Source organism: Onychostoma macrolepis, chromosome 03 (assembly GCF_012432095.1).
Source record: "Onychostoma macrolepis isolate SWU-2019 chromosome 03, ASM1243209v1, whole genome shotgun sequence".
Taxonomy (NCBI): domain Eukaryota; kingdom Metazoa; phylum Chordata; class Actinopteri; order Cypriniformes; family Cyprinidae; genus Onychostoma; species Onychostoma macrolepis.
Genome location: NC_081157.1, coordinates 22,798,515 through 22,825,640, shown reverse-complemented (window position 1 = coordinate 22,825,640; position 27,126 = coordinate 22,798,515). Strand labels below are relative to the sequence as shown.

The following is a 27,126-nucleotide window of genomic DNA, read 5'->3' as shown; positions in this document are numbered from 1 at the left end:
CACAGACAGGAATCTGAGAAAGGCTTGATTTGAGAGAGGGGTTATCATTTATCAGGATTAAAAAAAAAAAAAAAAAAGCACTGGGTGGATTTTATCATGATAGGGTGGTTGTGTTCACACACGTATAAGTGAATTTTGCATCTGATGACCCCTTTAAAATAATACAAAGTATGCTTTAAAATAAGATAAAATTTAAGGTGATTTAAAAGCATTCCATCAATGTCTGTCATTTGTAAAACCTGGATATATGAGAGCACTTTGTTATTTCTAGGTTGTCTTCCGAGTGTTTTCAGTGAAAGCATTTGTGGCCGAGAACCACCTGGTGGATGTTCTGCTTTTGCTGCTTCTGTATGGCTGGGCGGTGATTCCCCTCATGTATCTGCTCAGCTTCCTGTTCTCTACGGCCGCCACCGCCTACACGCGCCTCACCATCTTCAACATCCTCAGTGGCACGGCCACCTTCCTCGCGGTCACCATCATGACCATACCTGGTGAGTCATGCACGTCCGCACTTGAATTTCAATTCTTGCTAGAATGTCTGTTCACACACCTTGTGTTCTTGTGGTTGCCTTCCCTCAGAGCTGAAGCTAGAAGACATGTCTCACCTCCTGGATAAGATCTTCCTGATCTTCCCAAATTACTGCTTGGGCATGTCCTTCAGCGAGTTCTACCAGAACTACGAGATCATCACCTTCTGCACCTCCAGCGCCTTTGCCGAGTACATTTGCAAGTACTACAGTGAGTGTCTGATAATCACCCTGAAAAACCACCTGACCTGAAAATCATGAGCTCATGCTAGGTCAGTAGGCCGATGCAGATGCCGATCCGATACCAGCGCAGATTTAAATCAATGTAGTTTGTAGCTTTTTTTTGCACTTTATTTATTCATTTTTCAAACATGTTTAGACAAAAAAAAAGTTCAAACAATTACATAATTATGTATTTTCTTTCCCCACCCTGTTCCACAACCCTAAATTAACAGAAAGTGGAAAAATAATAAATAAATAACCAAACAACCAAATAAATAATTATATGAATAAATGACAGAGTGCTTACTATACAAAATAGCAGGATACATTTCAATATTTTGTTATCAAACAGATATATCAAAGTCAACTTTGTTAACAAAAGTAAATAAGTGTTCACAAAAAAAAGGGGTGGGGGGAGGTCACTCAAATGGTCTTTCTGTGTTCGATATCCAGGCAAGCATGACATAACTAAGTATATTAAAGTCAGATGGCCTTTCTAAAACTTTAGTCCTATTAATTAGTTAGAAGGTAGGGTCTTCATCTTTTCAAAATATGTAATCATAGGTTTCCAAATTTTATAAGATTTTTGGATGGATCCTTTTTTGACATTTAATTTTTTCTAGTTTTAAATATAATATCAAATCACAAATCTGCATTGAAGTTTTTGGTGGATTTTTGGATTTCCATTCTAACAATATTCTCCTTCTTGCTAATAGTGAAGCAAAAGCAAATTCATTTTCCATATTTTAGTCAAAGGTTCTGGCACTCCAAAGATAGCAATTTCAACACAGGGTGTTATATTTAAGTTAAAGGCTTCATTTAGCGTTTTAAATACAAGTGTCCAGTAGTTTTTCAGCTTTTGGCAGGACCAAAACATATGAATAAGGTCAGCTTTATCACTTTTGTATCGATCACATCAACGTTTGGATACATTTTTGAAAGTCTAGATTTAGTGTAATATGTTCGGTGAAGTATCTTGACTAAGGCGTGCACAGGTGGTTGAAACATTTACTCTGTAGTTCATAGCTTTTTAAATCAATGTAGAATTTCTATAACTCTGTGTTGACCTCACTTTTTTGTGTTAAACACAATCTAAAAAATATTGTATAAATGATTAGATATGATGTATAGATGATTAAATGTGATATAGCTGGTTAGATATAACAGAATTATTGATTAGATGTTATGGATTGATAGATGGTTACATTTGATGCATGATGATGGATAGTTATATGTAATCGAAGATGGTTATGTATGATGGATGGATGGCTGGTTAGAAAGGATGGTTAACTATGAAGAATTGATAGATATGATAGATGTTTAAATATGACAGATTAGATATGATAGAGATGGTTAGATATAATGGAATGAATGTTTGGAAATTATGGATGGTTGTTAGATATGATGTATAGATGGTTAAATATTATATAGATGTTAGATAGAATGATGGTTGGTTAGATATGATGGATGTCAACTATAAAGAATGTATGGCTAGATATGATAGATGGTTAAAAATGATGGATAGATGGTTGGATATGATGGTTTATGTAGAATGGATAGTTAGAAATTATGTATGAATGGTTAAATATGATGGATTATGGTTAACTATGAAGAATGAATGATTAGATAAGATGGATGGATGGTTAGATGTTATGTATAGATGGTTAGATATGATAGATGTAAGATATGAAAAACTGTAAGAAAACATTTTCCTGTCATTTAGTTGTGGTGGATTTGATGTGGAATTATCTTATGAATTAGAAATGTGGTTTCCTGCTGAGTTTCACTTCACTAATGCAAATGTGATTGTGAAGCCCTGGATATTGAATTTTTGTTTTTCTGTAACATGTTAGCCTGTATGTCTATGCTAATTAAATAATCCACTGTGTTTATACAGTTTATGGGTCTCGATAGAGATGTAAGACCAGAACTGAATATTGCCATAAATGAAATCTCAATCAACAGCACTGATGTCATTGTGACTGACTTCACTTAAAGGCAGCTAGCAGTGCAGGCATGAGTGATTAGCATCATGTGGCATACTTAATGTGGACTGGGTAGTCATTCTCATTGTCATTTTGGCTGGTCATCTGCAGACATCACGTATCAAGTGAACTACTTTTCCATGGATGAGCCCGGAGTGGGCCGCTTCCTGGTGGCCATGTCCCTACAAGGTGTCGTCTTCATCGCCCTGCTTTTCCTCATCGAGCTTCGGTGTGTCCACATACTACTCAACCTCTGCAGGAGACGCAAGAAGGTGGGAGAGGAATAAAAACACGGGATATAGTGCTCTTATTTCACTGGTTTGAATGCTAACAATCACAGCTGTGGCTGTGTGTTGTTGTCAGGTTTTGCTGTTGGCAGAAGAAGCTCTCCAGCCTGAGGACAGAGATGTTGCAGAGGAGAGGAAGAGAATTTTGGAGTGCCAGCCGGTTGTTGAGTCAATGGTGGGCAGCCCGCTTATCCTACAGGAGCTCAGCAAGGTATTGCATTCTCATTCTGTTATTTGGTGCCAAACTACAGCGTGTTAACGTGTTTACCTTAAGGTTTCATTTTCTACCTATAGGCTTATTTTCGAGCATTTTGAAATCGAGTTCTCCAAAAGATTATCAGACCATTTTCAGAACATGCTGTGAGAATGCTGTGTGTGTTTTGCAATGCTTTACTGTATTGACATGCAAGTTCCACTGTATCATTGCCACAATGGCCTGAGTGTACAAAACCAGTCGGGTGGCGCCACCTATTGGCCAGAGTGCATAACATGCAGAAAATCTGTAAAATCTCTAAATCGCAAATTAGTTTTAGTTGACTGTTTTTGTCCCTTTTTTCCTTTTTCCTAAAATCTGTGGTGGTTTCACTAGGTATATTCAGGCGGGCAGTCGCTGTTAGCGGTGGACCGTTTGTCTTTGGCCGTTGGGAAGGGCGAGTGCTTTGGTTTACTGGGATTTAATGGAGCAGGGAAGACTACGACATTCAAAATGCTGACAGGAGATGAAAGCATAACTTCAGGAGATGCCTTTATTGACGGCTACAGCATCCTCCGAGATGTGAAAAAGGTTGAGTATTTTGTTATCTCATATTGCCATTTCATATAAAATAGTTCCTTAACTGGAAATTATTTTTTAGAGAGGAGATATTTACATTTTTTTAGTCATAGTAGGTATAAGTGAATGGTTTAACAGTATTAAATATGACTTTGCTTCAGGTGCAGCAGAGAATTGGCTACTGTCCCCAGTTTGATGCGGTGCTAGATCACATGACAGGGCGGGAAACCCTGAGCATGTATGCCAGACTGAGGGGCATCCCAGAGAAATATGTCACAGCCTGTGTAGAAAATGTCCTGCGTTCGTTGCTGCTTGAACCTCACGCTGACAAACTTGTCCGCAGCTACAGGTATGAACATGACACCTGAGAGAGAGTGGATGGATGGTTAGATATGATTGATGGGTGGTTAGAAATGATGGAAGATTTATTTTTATGGTTAGATGAGGGTTAGATATGATATACAGATGGTTAGATGTCATTAATGATTGAATATATGATATATGGTGGTTAGATATGAAGGATGACTTAGGTTTATGGATAGGTCAGGGTTATATATGATATATAGATGTGATGAATGGGTGTTTAGATATGATGGATCATTAAGTTTGATGTTAGATTATGGTTCGATATAATGAATGGATGGTTAAATATGATATATAGATGTTAGATATGATAGATGGGTGGTTAGATATGATGGATGATTAGGCTTAGATGATAGTTAGATGTGATGTAAATGGTTAGATATGATTGGGTGGTTAAATATGATTCATGCTGGTTAGATATGCTTTGTCTGGTTAGATATGATTCATGGGTGGTTATATATATGATTAATTGGTGGTTAGATATGATTCATAGGTTATGGTAAATTGTTATATATGGATGATTAGATATAATTCATGGGTAGTTAGATATGATCTATTACATATATGATGGATAGATGAAAGATGATTAGGTTTAATGGTTAGATGATGGTTGCAAATTATGAATGGATGGTTAAATATGATGCTTGTTAATTTGATAATGCTCAAATTGGTTAGATATGATTGAGTGGATAGATATGATTTATGGGTGGTTGTATATGATTAATAGGTTGTTAGATCTGTAGACAGTTAGAATATGATCTGTAGACAATTAGATATGATTCATGGGTAGTTAGATATGATAATGAATGGATGGTAAAATATGGCATGGATGTTAAATATGATTCGTGGATGGTTAGATATGATCAGTTCTTAAAGTTCTCCGGCGTGCAGCATTTGGCTGCGGAAAAAAAGATATGATAGATAAGATGGATGATTGATTAGGTTTGATGGTTAGATGATGGTTTAAAATCACGTATGGAATTGTAGATATATTGGATTGGTGTTTGGATAAATGCATGAGTAAATTAAGAGTTCATTTGCAAAAACAGATATCTCCGATTTGAACAATTTTCAAAAATCATGTTTTTTCATTGTGCATTCCAATTAATCTCAATCAAACTGCAGTTGGGTAAATAACTAAAAAAATACAGCTAACTAACAGTAAAACACCGTAAAAACATGAAAACATAACAAATTTTTGCAAATAAACTCTTCAAATATGATGGACTAGTTTATTGTAGTGTAGGGAAAGAAATGCAGCAGGAACACTCAGAATGTCAGAAGTTCAATCATTGGTTTGTTATAAGCTGTTAGCGTGTATTATAAGTTGCCTATTGGATCTTACACAGTGGCGGCAATAAGAGGAAGTTGAGTGCAGGCATGGCTCTGATCGGTGGGCCGCCTGTGATCTTCCTGGACGAGCCGTCCACTGGCATGGACCCAGTGGCCAGACGGCTGCTGTGGGACGCAATTACACGCACCAGAGAGTCTGGCAAAGCCATAATCATAACCTCACACAGGTGAGCCACACGTCTCCTGACTAACACAGATATGGACTGGAAATGAAAAGAAGCATGCTGCATCAGAACAAACCGTTTCTCATTCTCTCTGCAGTATGGAGGAGTGCGAGGCGCTGTGCACCCGGCTGGCTGTCATGGTGAACGGCCAGTTCAAATGTCTGGGCAGCCCACAGCACCTGAAGAGCAAGTTTGGGAGCGGTTACACGCTGCTGGCGAAGGTCCGCGTGGAGACGGAGTTAGATGAGATGGACCTTCAGCTCTTCAAAGACTTCATTGAAAGCACCTTCCCAGGTATCTAAATGACATGCTTTGTATTTCTGCTGGACAGTGTGACGGTTTTTCTAATTTTCACCTGATGGCTCTCGCAGGAAGTTTACTGAAGGATGAACATCAGGGGATGGTCCACTATCACCTGACTGACAAAACTCTCACCTGGGCACAGGTACGTCTGAACATTGTGATGTTCCAAATAGCATACTACTATTTCTGCAGTATGCACACTGCAAACAGTATGCAAATGCTCTGCATGTATGTAATATACCCAGATTGACCAAATGGTGAGTTTCCCACAATGCAAGGCACAGGACTTGACCTTTCTTTTCCAGTGTGGCAGATAAACAAGAAATGAACTCCGATGCATTTAAATAATTTTTAAATATGTTTAATAATATTATTATTTAATACAGTTTTAGTTATATTTTGGGTATTTTACACAAATAATAAATGCACCATAAATTATTAAAATAATTATTTAAAGGGACACCTTTCAACTGAAATGTATATTGTTTCATTACTATATTTTATCTAATATCGGTCATCATGCACTATGTATGCAGTACGCTAGTTGTCCATTCCCAGTATGACAGACAAACCCAGAAGTGATAATTACATTTTTTTTTTTTATTATTTTATAAATGTTAATTCGATTTCAGTGTCTTTTTTTTTTTTTTTTTGCACAAACAAAGCAAAAAAGCAGTTATTTTAACTGCATGACTGAAACATTTCTTGTTGCATGCTGTTCCATAAGCTGTATTTTTATGCTAACCAGTAAATACTGTGAAATTATAGAGTACACTAGTTATCAACTCTGAACATAACCAATATTTACACTAACATACTCTTCTTTTTCCCCAACTAATTATTTTTGACAGATTTTTTTTGTAAAATTTATAAAGGTATAGCATAAAAATTTTGTATGCAAATATGAATAAAATAAACCTTAGCATTATGCTTACATTCAGTTCTGAACATTGCCATTATTTGCACATTATAACATACATAACGACAACAGTTCATACTGTAAATTTAACTTTTGAACAAGCTAAAGAAGCATTTTAAATGCATTTTAGTGGGTTTTAAATTAGCTGAGATTGCCTCTGGTTCAGCTGATGCTATCTTTATGGAAAAGTTGCATTGTGGAATACTGCACAGTTCGGCAAATGTCTAACATGCACTTAACGCATTTATGTGTCTTTTTGGCTCAGGTCTTTGGTGTTCTAGAAACAGCCAAAGAGAAGTACAGCATCGAGGACTACTGCGTCAGCCAGATCTCCCTGGAGCAGGTGTTCCTCAGCTTCGCTCAGTTCCAGCACTGTGCCGAGGTCTGCGATGACACACTCAAGCACTAAAGAGGCGGAACTCCTCGATCTGACCTTCACCTGATGAGTAGGAGGTACAGCCTGGGCCGACTGACTCTCCGTCAGACCACTGGACATTGCTCAGGTGTCTCTCTTCACATACACATCTCTGACATGATCATACGTATGTAACGCACACTTCCAGACTCAAACACTGCGTCTCACGGAGACAGGACCACTAACCAGAGGTCTCCGCCAGTAGGGTGTTTATTTCAAGCCTGTGTGTGCATTTGCGAGCAGTTTGAATTTCAACAGGACGTTTGTCACACCATCGAAAACAGTCTTTGAATTTTAATCGGTGGGTCTCCGCACTGAAAAGAAAGGATGTTTGTTTATCATCTGTAAGTGCGACAGACAGGATGTCTCATATGTGTACTTGTGTATGATTGCTGTGTTATTTATAGTTTTTTTTGGTTTGTTTCTCCTCACCTGTTTTGTACTGTGGTCTCAATGCTGAAGGTACATGCGCTTCACCCCTTTCCTGATAGCATATGCAAAATAAGGCCAGAAATATAGGAAAATGCGATGATAAAAAAGCTGCTTCTTTGGGATTTGCAATGTTGTAGAATATAAAATTTACTAGAAAAGTTGCTGAATATGAATGTAAAAATTTTATAGAATAGCTTTAGGTAATTTATAGAATTTATACAATAGATTTATTCGCATTAGCTAGGCATTTATAGTCAGCTATTTGTTAGAAATCAAATTTATCTTCCCAAAAAAAAGACTTGGAAATCACAATTCTTTCTTAGGTATGTCAGAATAAAAGTCACTTTGAATTTTTTTCCGCTGCTAAAAAATATCCCATAAAAATATTCCTAAAGTTTTTTTTTTCAATGAGACCACAGATATTTCAATGCTTTTCCCTCCACATTTCCAGTTATAATTTTTACGAGTGTGACATTCTTCCTCCAGATTGTGAGGATGGAGGATTTTTTTGGGCTTTGTGTAATTCCGCAGATGACCACTAGAGGACGTACAGTGCACTTTTTTTCTTTTTCTTTTTTTTTTTTTACATAGCATCAAACTGAATGTGTCCTTAGATACACTAAATGTTCGCTTGTGTGATTCTGTCACGGAGCAAAAACCACAAGCTTTTGTTTTTTTATGTTATCTTGCACTACTGATGTGGACCAATTCATGCAGCTTCACAAAATCCATAAAAGAGCTCACAGAAACATGAAGCATCGCAATTCAGGAGGTTTTAGCATAAGATTAGTTGTCTGTAAAATCATTCTTGTGTCAATTTTTTGCATTGAATGTTTTTAAGATCTTGTAATTCATGTTGATAAGGCTCGGTGACTCTCAGGTCATGCTGCTAATCTCATTTCTACATTGTTTATGCTAGATTTCCTCTTAGTCACTCTCATCAGCGAGTCTTTGTTGGACATGATTCTACATCATTACGATTGAAATGAAAGCAGCATGGCTCCCTTCCAGACCGTACTGACATCACTTTGACCAGGTTTCCGTCCACGTTCATGCGAACTGAATGTACTTTCGTAGTGAAGGAAGAAAACGCTGGCTCAATCGAACACACTGACGTACTGTAGATAAACAGGGCTTGACGGTGACTGACCACAAATTGTTCTTTTCTACGTTTTTGTCGTTGGTCTGTTTTGCACAGTGCTCTGGCTGTCGTGTATGAACTGCTTGTTTGAAATATTGCATTTTGAGAATCGAGAAGGCAAACTTGGGAATGTTAATGATGACAATGTTGACTTAAAATGGAAAATGTATATCATAATGCAAAAAGGGAACTTACATTGTAATCTTGTGTACTGTTTGACTAAATTAACCTTGTGAGAAATGTAAGTATTGCCATTTCTTTCTTTTTTTTTATTAAATCTGCCTTACACAAAGGAATTGTTTTCTTTTCATATAGATCATGTTTATTATCCTATGATCCTGTTCACACACTGATCACTAATTTCTGCAATAATTAACAATTAACAAAGCGAGGCAAATCGCCGACGAACGGTGCTTTCACACTGAGCGCGAAACGATTGATCGCCTTCTGCTAATTCGCGCCTGCATGCTAGGTGGCGCCGACCAACAATGAATTTTTCCTCAGATATTTATCTCTTTTATCAGAATCAGATTCAGAATCGGCTTTAAGCTGGAGATACACTGCACGATTTTCGGCTGTCGCAAACAAAAGACTGGCATCATGAAACAATCGTGGCCAATCAGAAATCGCCATGATTGTTTCACTATGCCAGTCTTTCGTCTGTGACAGCCGAAAATTGTGCAGTGTGTTTCGGGCTTTATTCGCCAAGTGTGCGCAAACACGACACAAGGAATTTGTTGTAGTTTTTAAGAAACTCTTGGTACATACATACATACATATATACAGGTGCATCTCAATAAATTAGAATTTTGTGAAAAAGTTATTTTTTCTTGTAAGTTATTTCAAAAAGTGAAACTTTCATATATTTTAGATTCATTGCATGTAAAGTAAAACATTTCAAAAAAAATTTTGTTTTAATTTTCAGTATTTTTCAGTAAAATCAGTATCTCAAAATATTAGAATATTTACATTTGAGTTTCAATTAACGACCATCCCTACAGTATAAATTCCGGGTATCCAGAGGCGAACCAAGATGAAGTGGGGGCCCCAGGCAAAATTAATAGATGAGGCCCTTCTAAAAGATTATTTTGTTAATATACCTTTATTACCTAGATCTAAATTTATACAACATACAAAAAGTAGTCTAAACACATAATATAACATAAATAGTTTATTTTTTAAAACAAAGTGCTTATTCTTTAACAAAATTTTAATCTTCATCTTTATGGGAGAAGATACAATACAATCTTGAAGATACAGAACAATCTTCATATTTACAGTAACTGATTGTAACCTAAAAAATGGTGCTTACGAGCCTTCAGCAAATGCTGTCACTATGTCCTCCATATTCAAAGACCTTCGTATGTTCCGTTCAATTGAAATTAGTGCCAGTGCTAAGAACCTCTCTTGGTTCATTATTGACCTGAGATATGTTTTTATCAGCTTTAAAGCTGAAAAACTTATCTCACCAAAGGCAAAGGTGATGAGAAGTGTAAACAGCAGACAAAGAGCAATACTCAGGTTTCCATGGTGGTGGAGACAGGAACTTAAGTAATGCTCCTGCATGCAGAAATATGTGATTAGCATTTTAATTTAATCTTTTTAATTTAATTTAAAGTTTATTAACTATTAGTTCATTGTTAGTTGACAACTATATGTTAACTCAACTAATTTAATGTAGAAGAGCCAAATAAATAATGTCAACTAAGTAAATGTAATGATGTTTATTTATATTGTTTTGTGAGCTCCCCACTGGCAGCAAGACACAGTACCGAAACTTGCAAGTGGTGACGTGCGCGTCTTTCCCGGTAACACCTATTCTATTGCAGAATATTAATACCTGCTAAATGCTATAATACATGCTGCTGCTAAGTGTAACCCTAGCTAACCTGTTTTTTCAGTAACCCTATTAGTAATTGGACTAGTAATTCATCTAGCAAATAATTAAACGAAAATAAGCTGGAATTAACAACAAAAACATTTGTTTGTCATATAATTATCATTAAGTCAATCTTATCTCCATCACTTAACTTACCGCTGTCATGTTTCCTCTTTTCCTCCTCTACTTGCTTTTTTTCCGCTTTTGGCTGCCAGATGAATAAGTCCTTTTCATTTTTAAAATAGCCTAGTAAATGCATGAGTAAGTGCTGTGCCAGTTTGCCTGCCCTATTGCTACGCCTCTGCGGGTATCTCTTGTTCTTTGAAACAACAATAATGGAGAAGACTGCTGACTTGGTAATGATCCAGAAGACGCCCTCCACAAAGAGGGTAAGTCACAGAGGGTCATTACTGAAAGGTGTGGCTGTTTACAGAGTGCTGTATCAAAGCATATTAAATGCAAAGTTGACTGGAAGGAATAATTTGGGTAGGAAAAGCTGCACAAGCAACAGGGATGACCGCAAGCTTGAGAATACTGTCAAGCAAAGCTGATTCAAACACTTGTGAGAGCTTCACAAGGAGAGAACTGAAGCTGGAGTCAGTGCATCAAGAGTCACCACGCTCAGACGTCTTCAGGAAAAGGGCTACCAAGCCACTTCTGAACCAGAGACAACGTCAGAAGCGTCTTACCTGGGCTGTGGAGAAAAAGAACTGGACTGTTGCTCAGTGGTCCAAAGTCCTCTTTTCAGATGAAAGTAAATTTTACATTTCATTTGGAAATCAAGGTCCCAGAGTCTGGAGGAAGAGTGGAGAGGCACAGAATCCATGTTGCTTGAAGTCCAGTGTGAAGTTTCCACAGTCAGTGATGATTTGGGCTGCCATGTCATCTGCTGGTGTTGGTCCACTGTGTTTTCTGAAGTCCACAGTCAACGCAGCCATCGACCAGGAAATTTTAGAGCACTTCATGCTTCCTTCTGTTGACAAGCTTTATGGAGATGCTGATTTCATTTTCCAGCAGGACTTGGCACCTGCCCACACTGCCAAAGGTACCAAAAGCTGGTTCAATGACCATGGTGTTGGCCAGCAAACTCACCAGACCTGAACCCCATAGAGAATCTATGGGGTATTGTCAAGAGGAAGATGAGAGACACCAGACCCAACAATGCAGGTGAGCTGAAGGCCACTGTCAAAGCAACCTGTGCTTCCATACCACCTCAGCAGTGCCACAAACAGTAATTAAAGCAAAATGAGCCCCTACCAAGTACTGAGTACATATACAGTAAATGAACATACTTTCCAGAAGGCCACCAATTCACTAAAAATGTTTTTTTTTTATTGGTCTTATGAAGTCTTCTAATTTGTTGAGATAGTGAATTGGTGGGTTTTTGTTAAATGTGAGCCTAAATCATCACAATTAAAAGAACCAAAGACTTAAACTACTTCAGTCTGTGTGCATTGAATTTATTTAATACACAAGTTTCACAATTTGAGTTGAATTACTGAAATAAATGAACTTTTCCACGACATTCTAATTTATTGAGATGCACCTGTACATACATATCTGACATGAGAACAGAAACATTTCAAAATAAGACTTAACAAGTAATAATGTGTATGAATCTGGAACAGAAGATTTATGTACAGATTTGTGCATTATTTACTCTCTCTCTCTGTCTCTCTCTCTCTCTCTCTATATATATATATATATATATACAGTGGGTACGGAAAGTATTCAGACCCCCTTAAATTTTTCACTCTTTGTTATATTGCAGCCATTTGCTAAAATCATTTAAGTTCATTTTTTTCCCCTCATTAATGTACACACAGCACCCCATATTGACAGAAAAACACAGAATTGTTGACATTTTTGCAGATTTATTAAAAAAGAAAAACACATGGAAATATCACATGGTGGTAAGTATTCAGACCCTTTGCTCAGTATTTAGTAGAAGCACCCTTTTGATCTAATACAGCCATGAGTCTTTTTGGGAAAGATGCAACAAGTTTTTCACACCTGGATTTGGGGATCCTCTGCCATTCCTCCTTGCAGATCCTCTCCAGTTCTGTCAGGTTGGATGGTAAACGTTGGTGGACAGCCATTTTTAGGTCTCTCCAGAGATGCTCAACTGGGTTTAAGTCAGGGCTCTGGCTGGGCCATTCAAGAACAGTCACGGAGTTGTTGTGAAGCCACTCCTTTGTTATTTTAGCTGTGTGCTTAGGGTCATTGTCTTGTTGGAAGGTAAACCTTCGGCCCAGTTTGAGGTCAAAAAGTTATATCTTGGTCTCATCAGACCAGAGAATCTTATTCAGGTGTTTTTTAGCAAACTCCATGCGGGCTTTCATGTGTCTTGCACTGAGGAGAGGCTTCCGTCGGGCCACTCTGCCATAAAGCCCCGACTGGTGGAGGGCTGCAGTGATGGTTGACTTTCTACAACTTTCTCCCATCTCCCGACTGCATCTCTGGAGCTCAGCCACAGTGATCTTTGGGTTCTTCTTTACCTCTCTCACCAAGGCTCTTCTCCCCCGATAGCTCAGTTTGGCGGACAGCCAGCTCTAGGAAGGGTTCTGGTCGTCCCAAACGCCTTCCATTTAAGGATTATGGAGGCCACTGTGCTCTTAGGAACCTTAAGTGCAGCAGAAATTTTTTGTAACCTTGGCCAGATCTGTGCCTTGCCACAATTCTGTCTCTGAGCTCTTCAGGCAGTTCCTTTGACCTCATGATTCTCATTTGCTCTGACATGCACTGTGAGCTGTAAGGTCTTATATAGACAGGTGTGTGGCTTTCCTAATCAAGTCCAATCAGTATAATCAAACACAGCTGGACTCAAATGAAGGTGTAGAACCATCTCAAGGATGATCAGAAGAAATGGACAGCACCTGAGTTAAATATATGAGTGTCACAGCAAAGGGTCTGAATACTTAGGACCATGTGATATTTCAGTTTTTCTTTTTTAATAAATCTGCAAAAATGTCAACAATTCTGTGTTTTTCTGTCAATATGGGGTGCTGTGTGTACATTAATGGGGGGAAAAAAAATGAACTTAAATGATTTCAGCAAATGGCTGCAATATAACAAAGAGTGAAAAATTGAAGGGGGGTCTGAATACTTTCCGTACCCACAGTATGTATGTGTGTGTGTGTATGTATGTATATATATATATATGTATATGTATATGTATATATGTATGTGTATGTGTATGTGTATATATATATATACACACACACACACACACACACACACACACACACACAGCTGTATAGAAAATATGCATATGTATTTACATAGTAGCTACTTGATAGAGAGGCAATAATTAGAGCTGGAGAATGAATTACAGAACACAGGTAAAAATTCCCGTTTAAGCTGGAGATGGCATGGCGGGAAAAACTGTTTGACTGCGCGAATTTCTATGTGAAAGCATAACAGAACAGATGTTTTGTCTCAGTGTTTTTTGTTCATTCATTGAAAGACCATGAACTCCAGTGTTGTTTGTTCTTAACATTTTTCAAGATATCATTTTTGTGTTGACTTTTTAGGTAAACTGGCCCTTTAAGTACCAATGACTTTTTTAAAATTTTATTTTATTTTTTCCATTTAATGTTCATTTTCAAGGACAGAAATATAATTAATGTACTATGTATTTTTTAAAATAATGTAATACTTTTATTATATGTACTAATACATTATTTAGCGTATATATTCATGACATTTTCCACACTGCATTGAAGTAGCCACACCAATTTAGTAGGCTACTTAAATGCAATTTCTTCATACTTTTTGCTTCCCTGTTTAAACTCCAGTAATGTATTCAGTGACTTTTTATTAACAGTATCAGGAGGTGTTAAGACCGGTGTTAGCATTATTCTAGAAAAAAGGAGGCTAGAGTTCATTTCATACAGTTTTACGAGTAGCTTATATAACTTGGAAAAAAAGGTACAAAATAACTGGGTCAGTAAGGTACAGAAGCTAAAACATTAATCTTTGTATCTTAATTGACCTCAATGCTACATATTAGTCCCTTAAAGGTATATTAGCGTATTTCCAAAAGGTGTCACCCCAGTGACAGTTGAGTGTCTTTTTTCTGAGATCGTACGAGTTGAAGAAAAAAACAGATATATTAATTCCACTATTTAATGACATTATTCATCTTGAGCTTTTGTGTTCTCAGACCTGTCAGCACTCGTGCGTAAGAATCAAAACAATACATGTTCCAGCCTCCGTATTCCTGTTAACTCCTGACACAGTTAGCAATAAAAGCTAATCATCCTCAGACAGGTGAAGGTTCAGCCATGGGAAAGGAGGACAGATGTCAACGCTTCTTTCACTACAGCAGCAAAAATAAAGGTATTCAAGTCACTTAAAAATGTGTGAGCATCACTGCATAGAATTACGTGTCTGTTTTTTTTGTTGTTGTTTTTTTGCTCCATTTGCTTTGAATCAGCTGGTGTTAGATGAACCACAGCTGGAGTTCATCACGTTAACTATCAACATAATTTACTAATGTTTTGATATATTGAAGTGCAGGTATAAAAGTGTTGCACAATGTTTAATCACCTTCGGTCTGGTCTGATCTGATCTACATTGAAACGGCAGTGTAATATTGTGATAAAGCATTAATCTTGAAACATTTGGCCGTCAATACATCAGGTCAAATAAACAGTGAAACTGACCGAAGGTAACTTTCCCTCAGCCTGCTGAGAATGAACCATTCATAGTAGCTACAGTCGGTTAATGTTTGTTTGAAGACCATTAACATCAGATCACTGCAAAATGAATAGCATGACAGGCACAGCACGTCCTGATATTGCCAAGTGCGACGTGTTCCTGGGACAACATATTTTGTTGACCCTGGAACAACATTTTAATCCAAAAATATAATCTTAACCATATTCCTACACCTAAACCTAACCTTACCCATGAGTAATCCCTAAAATCAGAGGAACTGATAGATGGATTACACTGATGTACAAGCACCAAACACTGATTGTAATCCTAAACTTCACAAAAATTATAAACTGGTTCTTGAAATCTGATTGGTTAATCACAATGTTGTTCCAGGGTCAACAAAGATGTTGACCCAGGAACACGTCGCACTTGGCAATATCAGGACGTGCTTTGACTGATTTCACCAAGTACAACATGTTCCTGGATCAACATCTTCGTTGATCCTGGAACGTCATTCCAATCAACCAATCAACCAATCAGAATTGAGGGATAACTTTTCAGGAAATATAAGTTTTAGGCTTATGATCAGGGTTAGGTGCTTCAACACCCTTGTTAATCAGCTATCATTTCTCACTGATTTTAGGAATAAATTATGGGTAGGGTTAGGTTTAGGGGTAGAGATTGGGTTAAGTCTATATTTTTGGACAATAATGTTGATCCAGGATCAACAAAAGATGTTGATCCAGGAACATGTCTTACTTGGCAAAATCACGGCGACCGCAGGCACAATAGTAAAAGTGTTACATTTCTCATTATGTTAAATAAGAAATAATAAACTTTTTTTCTTACAATTCTGAGTTTTAATCTCACATTTTGGACATTTGTTACTCGTAATTCTGGAAAAAAGGTCAAAATTGTGAGACACTCAGAATTACAAGATATAAACGTTTTGGTATTAAATTTTGGTATAAAATTGTGAGATATAAAAGAAAAGAAAGAAACAAGAAATGTGAGGGAAAAGCCGAAACTAAAGTGAAGTGCGAGAGAAAGATTTGGGTTTCAGAGAAAAAAGCTCATAAATGCAAGATTTAGGCTCAGAATTGTCAGAAAAAAAGTCAGAATTGTGAGAAAAAAAGTCATAATTACTTCTTTTTTTTTTTTTTAATCATCCCTGGGAGTAATCAACTGTTAATGTTTTTTTAAGAATACTATAAGCTGTCCACATTGACATCTAATTTGACTTGCTTCTATGTGACTGATGAATTTGAATTTGCACTGTCTACATCTTTTGACATCAGTTTCAGAAGATATTGCACGTGTTTTCTGCTGAGAAGGTGAATCATTTTTGAGAGCTTATTTATTATATTGACAGGATGAAATGTTGTTGCTCAATCAGGTATGTGAAAGCAGGTCTGAAGTCACTCCAGCTTGAAGTGGGACAGAGGTGAGAGAAGCACTCATGAACTTTGTGTTGACAGGATTCGTGTGTGTGTAATTATATATGATATATAAAATTGAGAATTGAGTGACATTTGAATATGGAGCACATTATCGCTGAATGTGACGTGAGAGATAAGTAGCCTAATGTGAACTTGAATATCATAGCCTATTTGTTTAACTCTGAAAATTACAATCTTATTACAAAACTTAATCCTAAATGTGCGATTTTAATAAAGTTTAAATATGTGCAAATGTTTTTTTAATTACACATTCACAGTTACACTAACTGCTTAAATGCAAGGCAGCGCATCTTAAAGCTGTGACTGACAGATTGGCAAATTTAGGAAAAAGGAAAACTTTGGTTTTAATACTCATCTAAACACTGATGATTTGTCTGATTTAGTTCTTATAAAGTTTATAATATATATGAAATGAATAATAGAGCTCATAACAATTTTTAAATTTAATGTTACTCATCTGAACACAATATAAGGTAGGGGTAGGCGAGAGGTTATGCAGGTTTTAAGTTTACTAAAGGTCACAGATCTCTGTGTGTCATAGTTCAGACGTGCTTGCTATTTGCTGATTGTTGTCAGTTGTAGACATTATCACAATATTTAGTGCATATATTAACCAAAAAGCTTACAGTAGTATTAGTGCAAAGATCGTGTTAAACCTAAACTTTTGCTTTTAAGACCTGCGATATTATATTATATGTATATATCATTGTTATATGTTTTTGTCCTGTTTTAACATGCTAAAGAAGATTTGCCGATTCATCATATCCTGTCACATACATGCTAATCACACCAAGCCTTTCTTCTCATGGATTTAAAGAAATGTTTAGGATTAGTCCCTCCCTTACACAGCTGCTATAAATGTGTGAGTGCATCAGTCTGAGGATCTCAGAGAGAAAATGGCTGTTGTTGAGTCGCTGCTGCAGTTTCCCAGCACAGGTACATTACTGGGAGCTTTGCTGTTGCTTCTGGTTTTGTATTTGCTTTCCTCTGGATCTAAATCTCAGAAAAAAGGTAAAGAGCCACCGGGACCCAAACTAATGCCACTGGTGGGGAACCTGCTGACCCTTGACCTCACGAGACCCTTTGACACCTTTTTTGAGGTGAGAACTTGATGCATTTAAAAATAATAGTAGCCTGATATTTAAACATTTGTTTGTAAATGTTTTTCTCTGTGTTCTCCAGCTCTCCAAAACATACAGGGACATGTTCCAGGTGTTTCTGGGTCCCAAAAAAACGGTGGTCCTGGTTGGATACAAAACCGTCAAAGAAGCTCTAGTGAACCACGCAGAAGAGTTCGGCGACCGAGATATTGCACTTTCAGGATAATGAACGAAAAGCATGGTAGGATGCTTCTTTTTTTCTGCCCCAAATGAACGTGCAAAGTGTAAATGCTAGACATTTTGCAAAACAAAAATGTTGCATGTTTATAAAAATTGTATAATCATTTTCTGCGGGTGTTGCTGGGACTTACAGTAAGATGCTTTTGTGTTGATCAGGGATCCTCTTTTCCAATGGAGAGAACTGGAAAGAGATGCAACGCTTTGCTCTCAGCAACCTGCGGGACTTTGGGATGGGCAAGAGAGGAAGTGAAGAGAAAATCATAGAGGAAATTGAGTATCTGAAAGGAGAGTTTGATAAGTTTGAAGGTACAAGCTGAGACACGCATGGAATCATGCTCTTAGTTTATAAAATCCATTGAGAGACGGTTTGTTATTTCCTCTTCACAGGAAACCCTTCAACACGACACAACCTGTGAACTACGCTGTGTCAAACATCATCTCATCGATCGTGTACGGCAGCAGATTTGAATACACAGACCCTCAATTCACTGCAATGGTCGACAGAGCAAACGAAAACGTTGGGGTTGCTGGATCGACTTCTGTAATGGTATGTATGATTCATATGCTGACACTGGTCTATAGTTTGTCCACTACCGACAGGCACTACAAATTGTGTGTAAATATGTGGTGACAAATAGTATAAAAAGTCAATGCACAAATGTCACACTAGGCCAAATGCATTAATATTTTAAGAGGAATGCTATACGAGCACACTAGATTAATATCATTTGAAACTACAGCAGCTGGGAAGATGCATGCATTAGTTGGTGATTGTTTACAGTTTTTACCTACAGTAGTCCATAACAAACACTTAGTGACACACAAATGACATATATAATGAGCTAAAACAACTCTTCCTTTTACAACAGATTTAGTTCACAAATAACTGACAGTCATGACATAAATGTGACTGACCCAGGACCACAAAACCAGTCATAAGGGTCAATTTTTTAAAATTTAAAATTGTATTTATACATACATCATTGATGCATGGTTTGTTAGTATCGGACAATATTTGGCCGAGATACAACTATTTGAAAATCTAGAATCTGAGGGTGCAAAAAAAAATCTAAATATTGAGAAAATGGCCAAATGAAGCCAGTTGTCCAAATGAAGTTCTTAGCATTGCATATTACTAATCAAAAATTAGGTTTTGATATATTTACGGTAGGAAATTTGCATGATCTTTTCTTAATATCCTAATGATTTTTGGCATAAAAGAAAAATCGATAATTTTGACCTATGCAATGTATTGTTGGCTATTGCTACAAATATACCCATGCGACTTATGACTGGTTTTGTGCTCCAGGGTCACAAATGTGATTCTCATTTACAATAATTAATGCTAAAATTTGCCATTAGTTACGTACTTTTCACGCCATCAATTGCACGTGCACACTCAAGCTCCAAGGATTTCCAAGTTCTTGGCTCATTCAGACATGAACAGCTCAGTAAATTAACTAGATCGCTTTGAACGGATCACTGCATCAGAAGGTGGTTGACTCGAGAACAGCTGCAAGTGGATCAGTCTGATCAGTGAATGAATTGGAAATTGCGTGCTGATTCAACAGGTTCTTTGAAAAAGAATAAGCTTGTTCATGTAGACATCCATCCCTTCGCAGAGCACGTCTTGATTTCGTCAGTTTCAAACAACAAGGAACAATATGTTTTTATGAAATGTAGTATGTTATAGTACAATATTTAAAGTATGATTATTCTGTGGAATATGGTTAATGAAAAAAGTGCATCTCTGGAGAACATGCGTCACTCAGTCTTTCTTGTGTCTCTGAATGTGGATTTCTAGGTTTACAACACATTTCCGTTGTTGGGTCCGTTCCTGAAGATCAAAAGGATTCTTGTAAACAATATTGTGCAAAGTAGAGAACAGATGACGAAGTTGATCAATGGGCTTCAGGAGACTCTGAATCTGGATAGACTCGTTTCTCATCCGCAAACAGAACGACGAGGTATGTAACATTTTCAATGATCCACTTTACTGTAATAATCAGACATTCAGATGGTGAATAAATATTAATTTTGTTGATTGCATTTGACAGAAATCTAGCAAGAAGGACTCAACCTTTCACCAGGAGAATCTTATGGTATCTGTGACAGATCTGTTTATCGCTGGTACTGACACCACAGGAACAACTCTCATATACAGGGTAAAAACACAGTAATGTCAAGAGTTTTTCTTCAGTTCTGAATTTAATGGAATCCAAAGGAACAAATATGTGTTGGATTTGTGTGCAGATCGAGTTCAGGAGGAGATTGACAGAGTGATCGGTGGACGTCAGCCAGTGGTGGAAGACAGAAAGAAATTACCGTATACAGATGCAGTGATTCATGAAACTCAGAGACTGGCAAACATAGTACCTTTGAGTCTACCGCATATAACCACCTGTGATGTTACATTAAATGGATACTTCATCAAGAAGGTCAGTCAGAGGAATAAATATGAATAAAGCTTAGAGAAGACACCATGTGCATCATGAACATCAAAGTTTTGTTTTTTTCTCTCCATTTTAGGGCACCACTGTAGTTCCTCTGCTGACGTCTGTTTTGAAGGATCCAAACGAATGGGAAAAACCAAACAGCTTTTACCCAGAACACTTCCTTGATGAGAAGGGCCAGATCGTCAAGAGAGATGCTTTCATGCCCTTTTCTGCAGGTACAGAGAAACTTTTTGGGGGATTTTTTGAAAAAAGTAATGGTCTTTTTTATTTAAAGGAGTTAAGGAAAAGAAAGCAAACCAGTAAAGGAACTAAAAATTATTATAAAGTAATGGATTTGAACTACTTTCAAATAATATTTTTACTTTAAAATATGCACACATTCACTCTTAAGGCTGGAATTAACTCACTACACAACTTTTATTTAATAATTGACTTTTTAAATGTCTCGTGACTTTTTATGACATAATTACTTTTATTATAATTACGATTTACCAAAGCATGCATGCATACATACATACATATTTATTTATGTGAAATGGCCTTCCATGCATTTAAAATATATACATCAACATTTTTTGTTAAGAGTAAACTTAAAAACCTACCTTCAAAATCAGCTATTTGAATTTGATTCATGACAGGCTCTGGCTCTGACTTTCAGCAACTCACCCCAATTTCTCCAGACTGGAAATTACGGCAAACACCTAGGCAAAAGTTGTGTGTAATATATGCCTCAATCATAGCTAAACAGGTCGTAAACAGCTCCTTTAATGCTTGTCAGGTCACATTCATTTATTAAATACATGAATATCTTAAAAGATGTAAATTTGCTATTCAAAACATCCTATTTGCACAAGAAAAGTCTAGTAGTTTTCCTCACTGGAAATTACTGTTGGTCGTTTAACATTACTACGAAAGTTGTCAAATGTTAATATTTCAGTTGCTTATGTTTCTCTTTAGCTGTTAAAAGCATTGTGCTAGAGTTTGTGCCCATCATGCCCGCCTTCTTTTATTTGATTGGCTACCTCAATCATTTTGACATTAGGTGTGTTGGACTACATGCTATGCTGCACAAACTGATCAGTGAGAGTTGCCGCTTGCAGGCAGGGGTGGAATTGAAAGCAGAGACATTAAGTCAAACACTTTCTGCTTTTTCTTTCATGCAGATGAAGTGAATTAAATGCAATTTTTGTCAAATACACAGATGTTTCAGAGATGTTTTCATGAAGCAACAGAATCACTTTTCATGTACTGCCTAATACAGCGCCATCTGTAATAACCGTAATAACAAATCGCGTTATAGCCTTGACATCATTGAATTTCAATCAGAGTTGTGCGACACTCAACCGCTATTTACGGATTCCATAGGAATGAATGAGAAGTGTTGTAAGCTGAATCCCACTTGTCGCAAAATGTCAGTGACTTCTCTTAAAAAAAGGTGTTTTTTTTTTCCGGTGTAAACTCTAAAAATAGTTCAATCCAAAAGTATTGTTTAGTGTTGAAGATTAACATGAAGCATGTTGAAGATTAGCCGACTGGTTGTCAGTTCATTGAATGATAAGCTGTTTCCTCTAAAAAGCTGTTTGTTCAGCGTAGTGAAGACATTGAGATCCATCCCTCCATCAAAACAAAAACAAAAACAAAAAAACGGCCTCTGGCCTACTTTCCCATGTACTGCCAAACTGGAAGTGTTAGCATTAGCTGTTATGCTTTTTTGGCTAAATGTTACAGGCTTGCCTTCTAGTGGCTTTGGTACTTTGATACCATATGTCACAGTGACGTGGCGTCAGCGCCATCTCAATTCAGACAAAAGGCTTGTTTGAGATGCTTCAGCGCTGTGCAAACCGGACAGCGTATGACATCAAATTACTGTGAGAGCGATTGGAGAGCAGCCGACTCTTTATGATTTTGAATTGCTCTCACGCAGCGTTGATGCATCTCGAACAAGCCTAAAATTTCTAACCGGAATGCACTGCTTCAAGTCAGCCGCTGCCCGCTGATTGGTCTGCGCAGTGGCCCTTCAGCTCCCATTAGCTCTGTTCCAAAACCTATTGTGCTGCTCACCTAGACAACATTTCAAACAGACAAGTCAACAGCCTCTCTCTTTCTCAGGACGCAGGATGTGTCTTGGAGAGAGTTTGGCCAGGATGGAGCTCTTCTTGTTCTTCAACTCCCTTCTTCAGACCTACTGCTTCACGACTCCACCTGGTGTGTCTGGAGATGATCTTGATCTTAAAGGAGTAGTCGGACTCACATTGAATCCATCCCCACACAAACTGTGCGCCAACAGACGCTCCTGAATAAAGAAAATATGAACAGAAAACACAGAAACTAAACATCTCACCTCATTGTAGTATGATTTGGGTGATTTTTTTTACACTCGTTTTACAGTGCTTGTTCTTCTGAGTAAATGTATATGTGTAAATAATAAGCAATGTTTGAAAGCATGTCTGAGTTTTGGTATTATAGAACTTCTCTGATAATTATAGCAATAAAAATTAAACATTCTGTGTTGCTGGATTATAAATCCATGAATGATGTTGTTACTGATTGTTTGGAGAAATAAAAAATGATTCTAATTTGTGTTTAAATAGAGCACAGTTGCACCTAGTGGCAGGAAGTGCGAGCGCTCTTTCACAGAGCTTGTGCAAAGAGCATTTTTGTGGAAGCATCACACGTGTTTTACCTCCCAAATAAAATGTTTTAAGCCAAACACTGCATTTAGTACATTATTGTATGAAGTGATTTTAGAGCTCTCCATTATGACCAGCATATTGCAATTTAATTCAGTCCTTTCACACAGTTTCACTGGCCACCACTCGCGTACCACAACCCTTCTATACAAATGTGTGGTTTTAATAAAGTTTAAGTATGTGCAAATGTTTTTTTTTTTTAATTACACATTCACAGTTACACTAATTTCCTGAATGCAATTCAGCACTTTTTTAAAGCTGTGACTGACAGATTGGTAAATTTAGGAAAAAGGAAAACTTTGGTTTTAATACTCATCTAATCACACTGATGATTTGTTAAGTCAAGTCACCGTTATTTATATAGTGCTTTTTACAATGCAGATTGTGTCAAAGCAGCTTTACAGTATTAACCTGGGAAATAGTGTGTCGAAATAGTGTGACGTTCTCCTCTGGCCAGACGAAACCAGCAGTTTAATTCTAGGCTGCAACAAAGCCAGATTGTGCAGAGGACTCATCTGTTTCCTGTGGTCTTGAGCCCCAGAGACAGATCCCAGGTGACCAGGTCTTTGGAGGGGATTTGTCTCTGGGGCTCATCTGGTTGACATGGTCTCCGCTGATATTCAGGGCTGTAGAGGTCATCTCTAGGTGCTGATCCACCAACTGGACTGGATATGACTTGGTCCGGGTGGCTGCAGTGACCATCTGATCTGGATACAGTCTGGATCTGGTGGCTACGGTGACCTTGGAATTAGAAAGAAACAGACCAATATTAGCATAGATGCCATTCATCTAACGATGTGACAAGTACATGGTGTGTTATGGAAAGTGTTCCCAGTTCCAGCTGACCTAATAAATGCAGCCTAACAATCCTTTAAGGGATTTGAATAATATAAATGTGTATATTATGTGTAAGCCAGGTTAAAGAGATGGTTTTTAATCTAGATTTAAACTGACAGAGTGTGTCTGCATCCCGAACAGCGTTAGGTAGAGTGTTCCAGAGTTTGGGAGCTAAATAGGAAAAGGATCTGCTGTCCGCAGTTGATTTTGATATTCTAGGTATTATTTAATGGCCAGAGTTTTGAGATCGTAGCAGGTGTGAAGGACTATAGTGCAATAAGAGCTTGCTCAAATACTGAGGTGCTAAACCATTCATTGCTCTATAGGTAATTACCAAGATTTTCAAATTTGTATGATTTAGTTCTTATAGGCCCGGTTTCACAGACGGGGCTTAGCTTGAGCCAGGACTAGGTTAAATTAGTTAAATTAAGGTATTTAAGCAGCTTTTATAAAAATGCCTTAGAAGAAAACGTTACATCTTGAGACCGAACAATGGCACTGACATATTTTAAGATATGTCAGAGCAAGATATTTTCAGTTGAAACAGCTCAACCATGCATTTTAGTCTGGGACTAGCCTTAAGCCTCGTCTGTGAAACCGGAGGATAAAGTTAAAAATACACTGCTCAAAAAAATTAAAGGAACACTTTTTAATCAGAGTATAGCATCAAGTCAATTAAACTCCTGGGATATTGATCTGGTCAGTTAAGTACCTAACCCTACAGAGGTTACACAGGCAGTCCAACTCTAGGAGGGCTGGACAGGGCTGTATAAGAGGTCCGTAACCCATCAGCAGGACTGGTATCTGCTTTTTTGTGCAAGGAAGAACAGGATGAGAACTGCCAGAGACCTACAAAATGACTTCCAGCAGGCCACTGGTGTGAATGTCTCTGACCAAACAATCAGAAAGACTTCATGAGAGTGGCCTGAGGGCCTGACGTCCTGACGTCCTCTGGTGGGACCTGTGCTCACTGCCCGGCACCGTGGAGCTCGACTGGCATTTGCCATTGAACACTAGACTTATCAGGTCCACCACTGGCGACATGTGCTTTTTGCAGATGAGAGCCAGTTCACCCTGAGCACATGTGACAGACGTGAAAGGGTCTGGAGAAGCTGTGGAGAACGTTATGCTGCCTGTAACATCATTCATGATGGTCTGGGGAGACATAACCATGGAGGGACACACAGACCTCTACAGGCTAGACAATGGCACCCTGACTCCCATTAAGTATTGGGATGAAGTCCTTGGACCCATTGTCAGACGCTGGTGCAGTGGGTCCTGGGTTCCTCCTGGTGCACGACAACGCACGGCCTCATGTGGCGAGAGTATCTGTAGTAACTGATACCATTGAATGGCCCCCATGCTCGCCTGACCCAAATCCAATAGAACTTCTTTGGGACATTATGTTTCGGTCCATCCGACGCCGCCAGGTTGCACCTCAGACTGTCCAGGGGCTCAATGCTGCCCGTGGGTCTCATCTATAAAACTCTCCGTAGATTTCATCCTAAAAATGTACGTAGGCACAAAAGCTAGATTTTGAGTACGCACAAAAGTTTTCAGATTTATAAAACCATGTGTACGCCAGAATCTAGGCAAGAATCACTTTATAAATCCCAGTCAGGGGAAGATTGTGCGTACGTGCATCTCCACCCCGTCGTCTCCTCCTGAAATAACCATATATGGAGCTTACAACACCTAGTTTTATGCATAACCTCATCTGCATATCATTTCCATGCATATTCCCATATGAGATACGGACTATACTGTAAATGCCATTTGTGCCATACATTTATTTTTATTGATACAAATAATCCAATATCCTTATGTTTTAGAATAAATATGTCAAAATATCCATAAAAACAAAACTGTTTAAAATAGTTATCAGATAAATAAATTTAGAATAGAGCTGATCACATTCTTTAACACTGGCCAAATAGTATTTCAATCATTTTAAACAATTCAGATCAAATGATAAATGATAAATGTATGCAGTTTGGCTGATAAGGTGAACATCTTTTAGCCATTTTTAGTGGAAACATATATTGCAGTGTAAACACAATTGTCTGCCTTGGCGCATCACTGATGAAGTGGAAACTGCAAATCTTGTTTTCTTCAAGTTGTATCCTTCAAATACAGTGGTATTTTCCATACTGTTGTGGAGATACCTTCACACGACATCAACACCTCCGTGCAGCTGCGGTTGTATTGAAATTTAAACTGGACTGTCGAAGTAAGTGTGCATCATTGATCAATGTTCTTGCTACAAAAATATTTTCTCATAACATATCACATGAGATCTGCAATTTATTTTAAATATGAATTATTGTGCACCTATAGCACTCTTCGCTGTCATTAAAACAGCATGCCACTGGAAAAGTGGTCAAGCGCATCCACTACAAATGATGTCTAAATGATGTGTTCCTTTAATTATTTTGGCGCTATATATATATATATATATATATATATATATATATATATATATATAATGAGCAATTATAGAGCTCAACAGTTTTTTAATTTAATGTTACTCATCTGAACACAATATAAGGTAGGGGTAGGCGAGAGGTTATGCAGGTTTTAAGTTTACTAAAGGTCACAGATCTCTGTGTGTCATAGTTCAGACGTGCTTGCTATTTGCTGATTGTTGTCAATTGTAGACAATATTGCAATATTTAGTGCATATATAAACCAAAAAGCATGCAATAGTATTAGTGCAAAGATTGTGTTAAACCTAAACTTTTGCTTTTATGGCTTTATTGCTTGAATAATGTTCCTGTCCTGTTTTAATATGCTGAAGAAGATTGATGATTCACCACAGGGTGTCACGTACATGCTAATCACACCAAGCCTTTCTTCTCATGGATTTAAATAAATGTTTAGGATTAGTCCCTCCCTTACACAGCTGCTATAAATGTGTGA

General features: G+C 37.6%; 1 protein-coding gene and 1 pseudogene across 3 annotated transcripts in view; both read left to right on the top strand.

Annotated features, from left to right (window-relative positions):
• Positions 1-9,175, top strand: part of abca3b (ATP-binding cassette, sub-family A (ABC1), member 3b) — a 57,079-nt gene extending 47,904 nt beyond the window's left edge. For all 3 annotated transcript variants that reach the window (XM_058769349.1, XM_058769350.1, XM_058769351.1), the window contains 10 exons: positions 272-491; positions 580-738; positions 2,846-3,006; positions 3,098-3,232; positions 3,611-3,805; positions 3,955-4,142; positions 5,506-5,676; positions 5,771-5,967; positions 6,045-6,118; positions 7,161-9,175. In XM_058769349.1, the coding sequence (XP_058625332.1) occupies positions 272-491; positions 580-738; positions 2,846-3,006; positions 3,098-3,232; positions 3,611-3,805; positions 3,955-4,142; positions 5,506-5,676; positions 5,771-5,967; positions 6,045-6,118; positions 7,161-7,304 (1,644 nt within the window). In that variant the 3' untranslated portion in view covers positions 7,305-9,175. The remainder of the gene's footprint in view (positions 1-271; positions 492-579; positions 739-2,845; positions 3,007-3,097; positions 3,233-3,610; positions 3,806-3,954; positions 4,143-5,505; positions 5,677-5,770; positions 5,968-6,044; positions 6,119-7,160) is intronic.
• Positions 9,176-14,180: 5,005 nt separating this feature from the next.
• On the top strand, positions 14,181-23,547 carry LOC131537897 (cytochrome P450 2K1-like; annotated as a pseudogene).
• Positions 23,548-27,126: the final 3,579 nt, after the last annotated feature.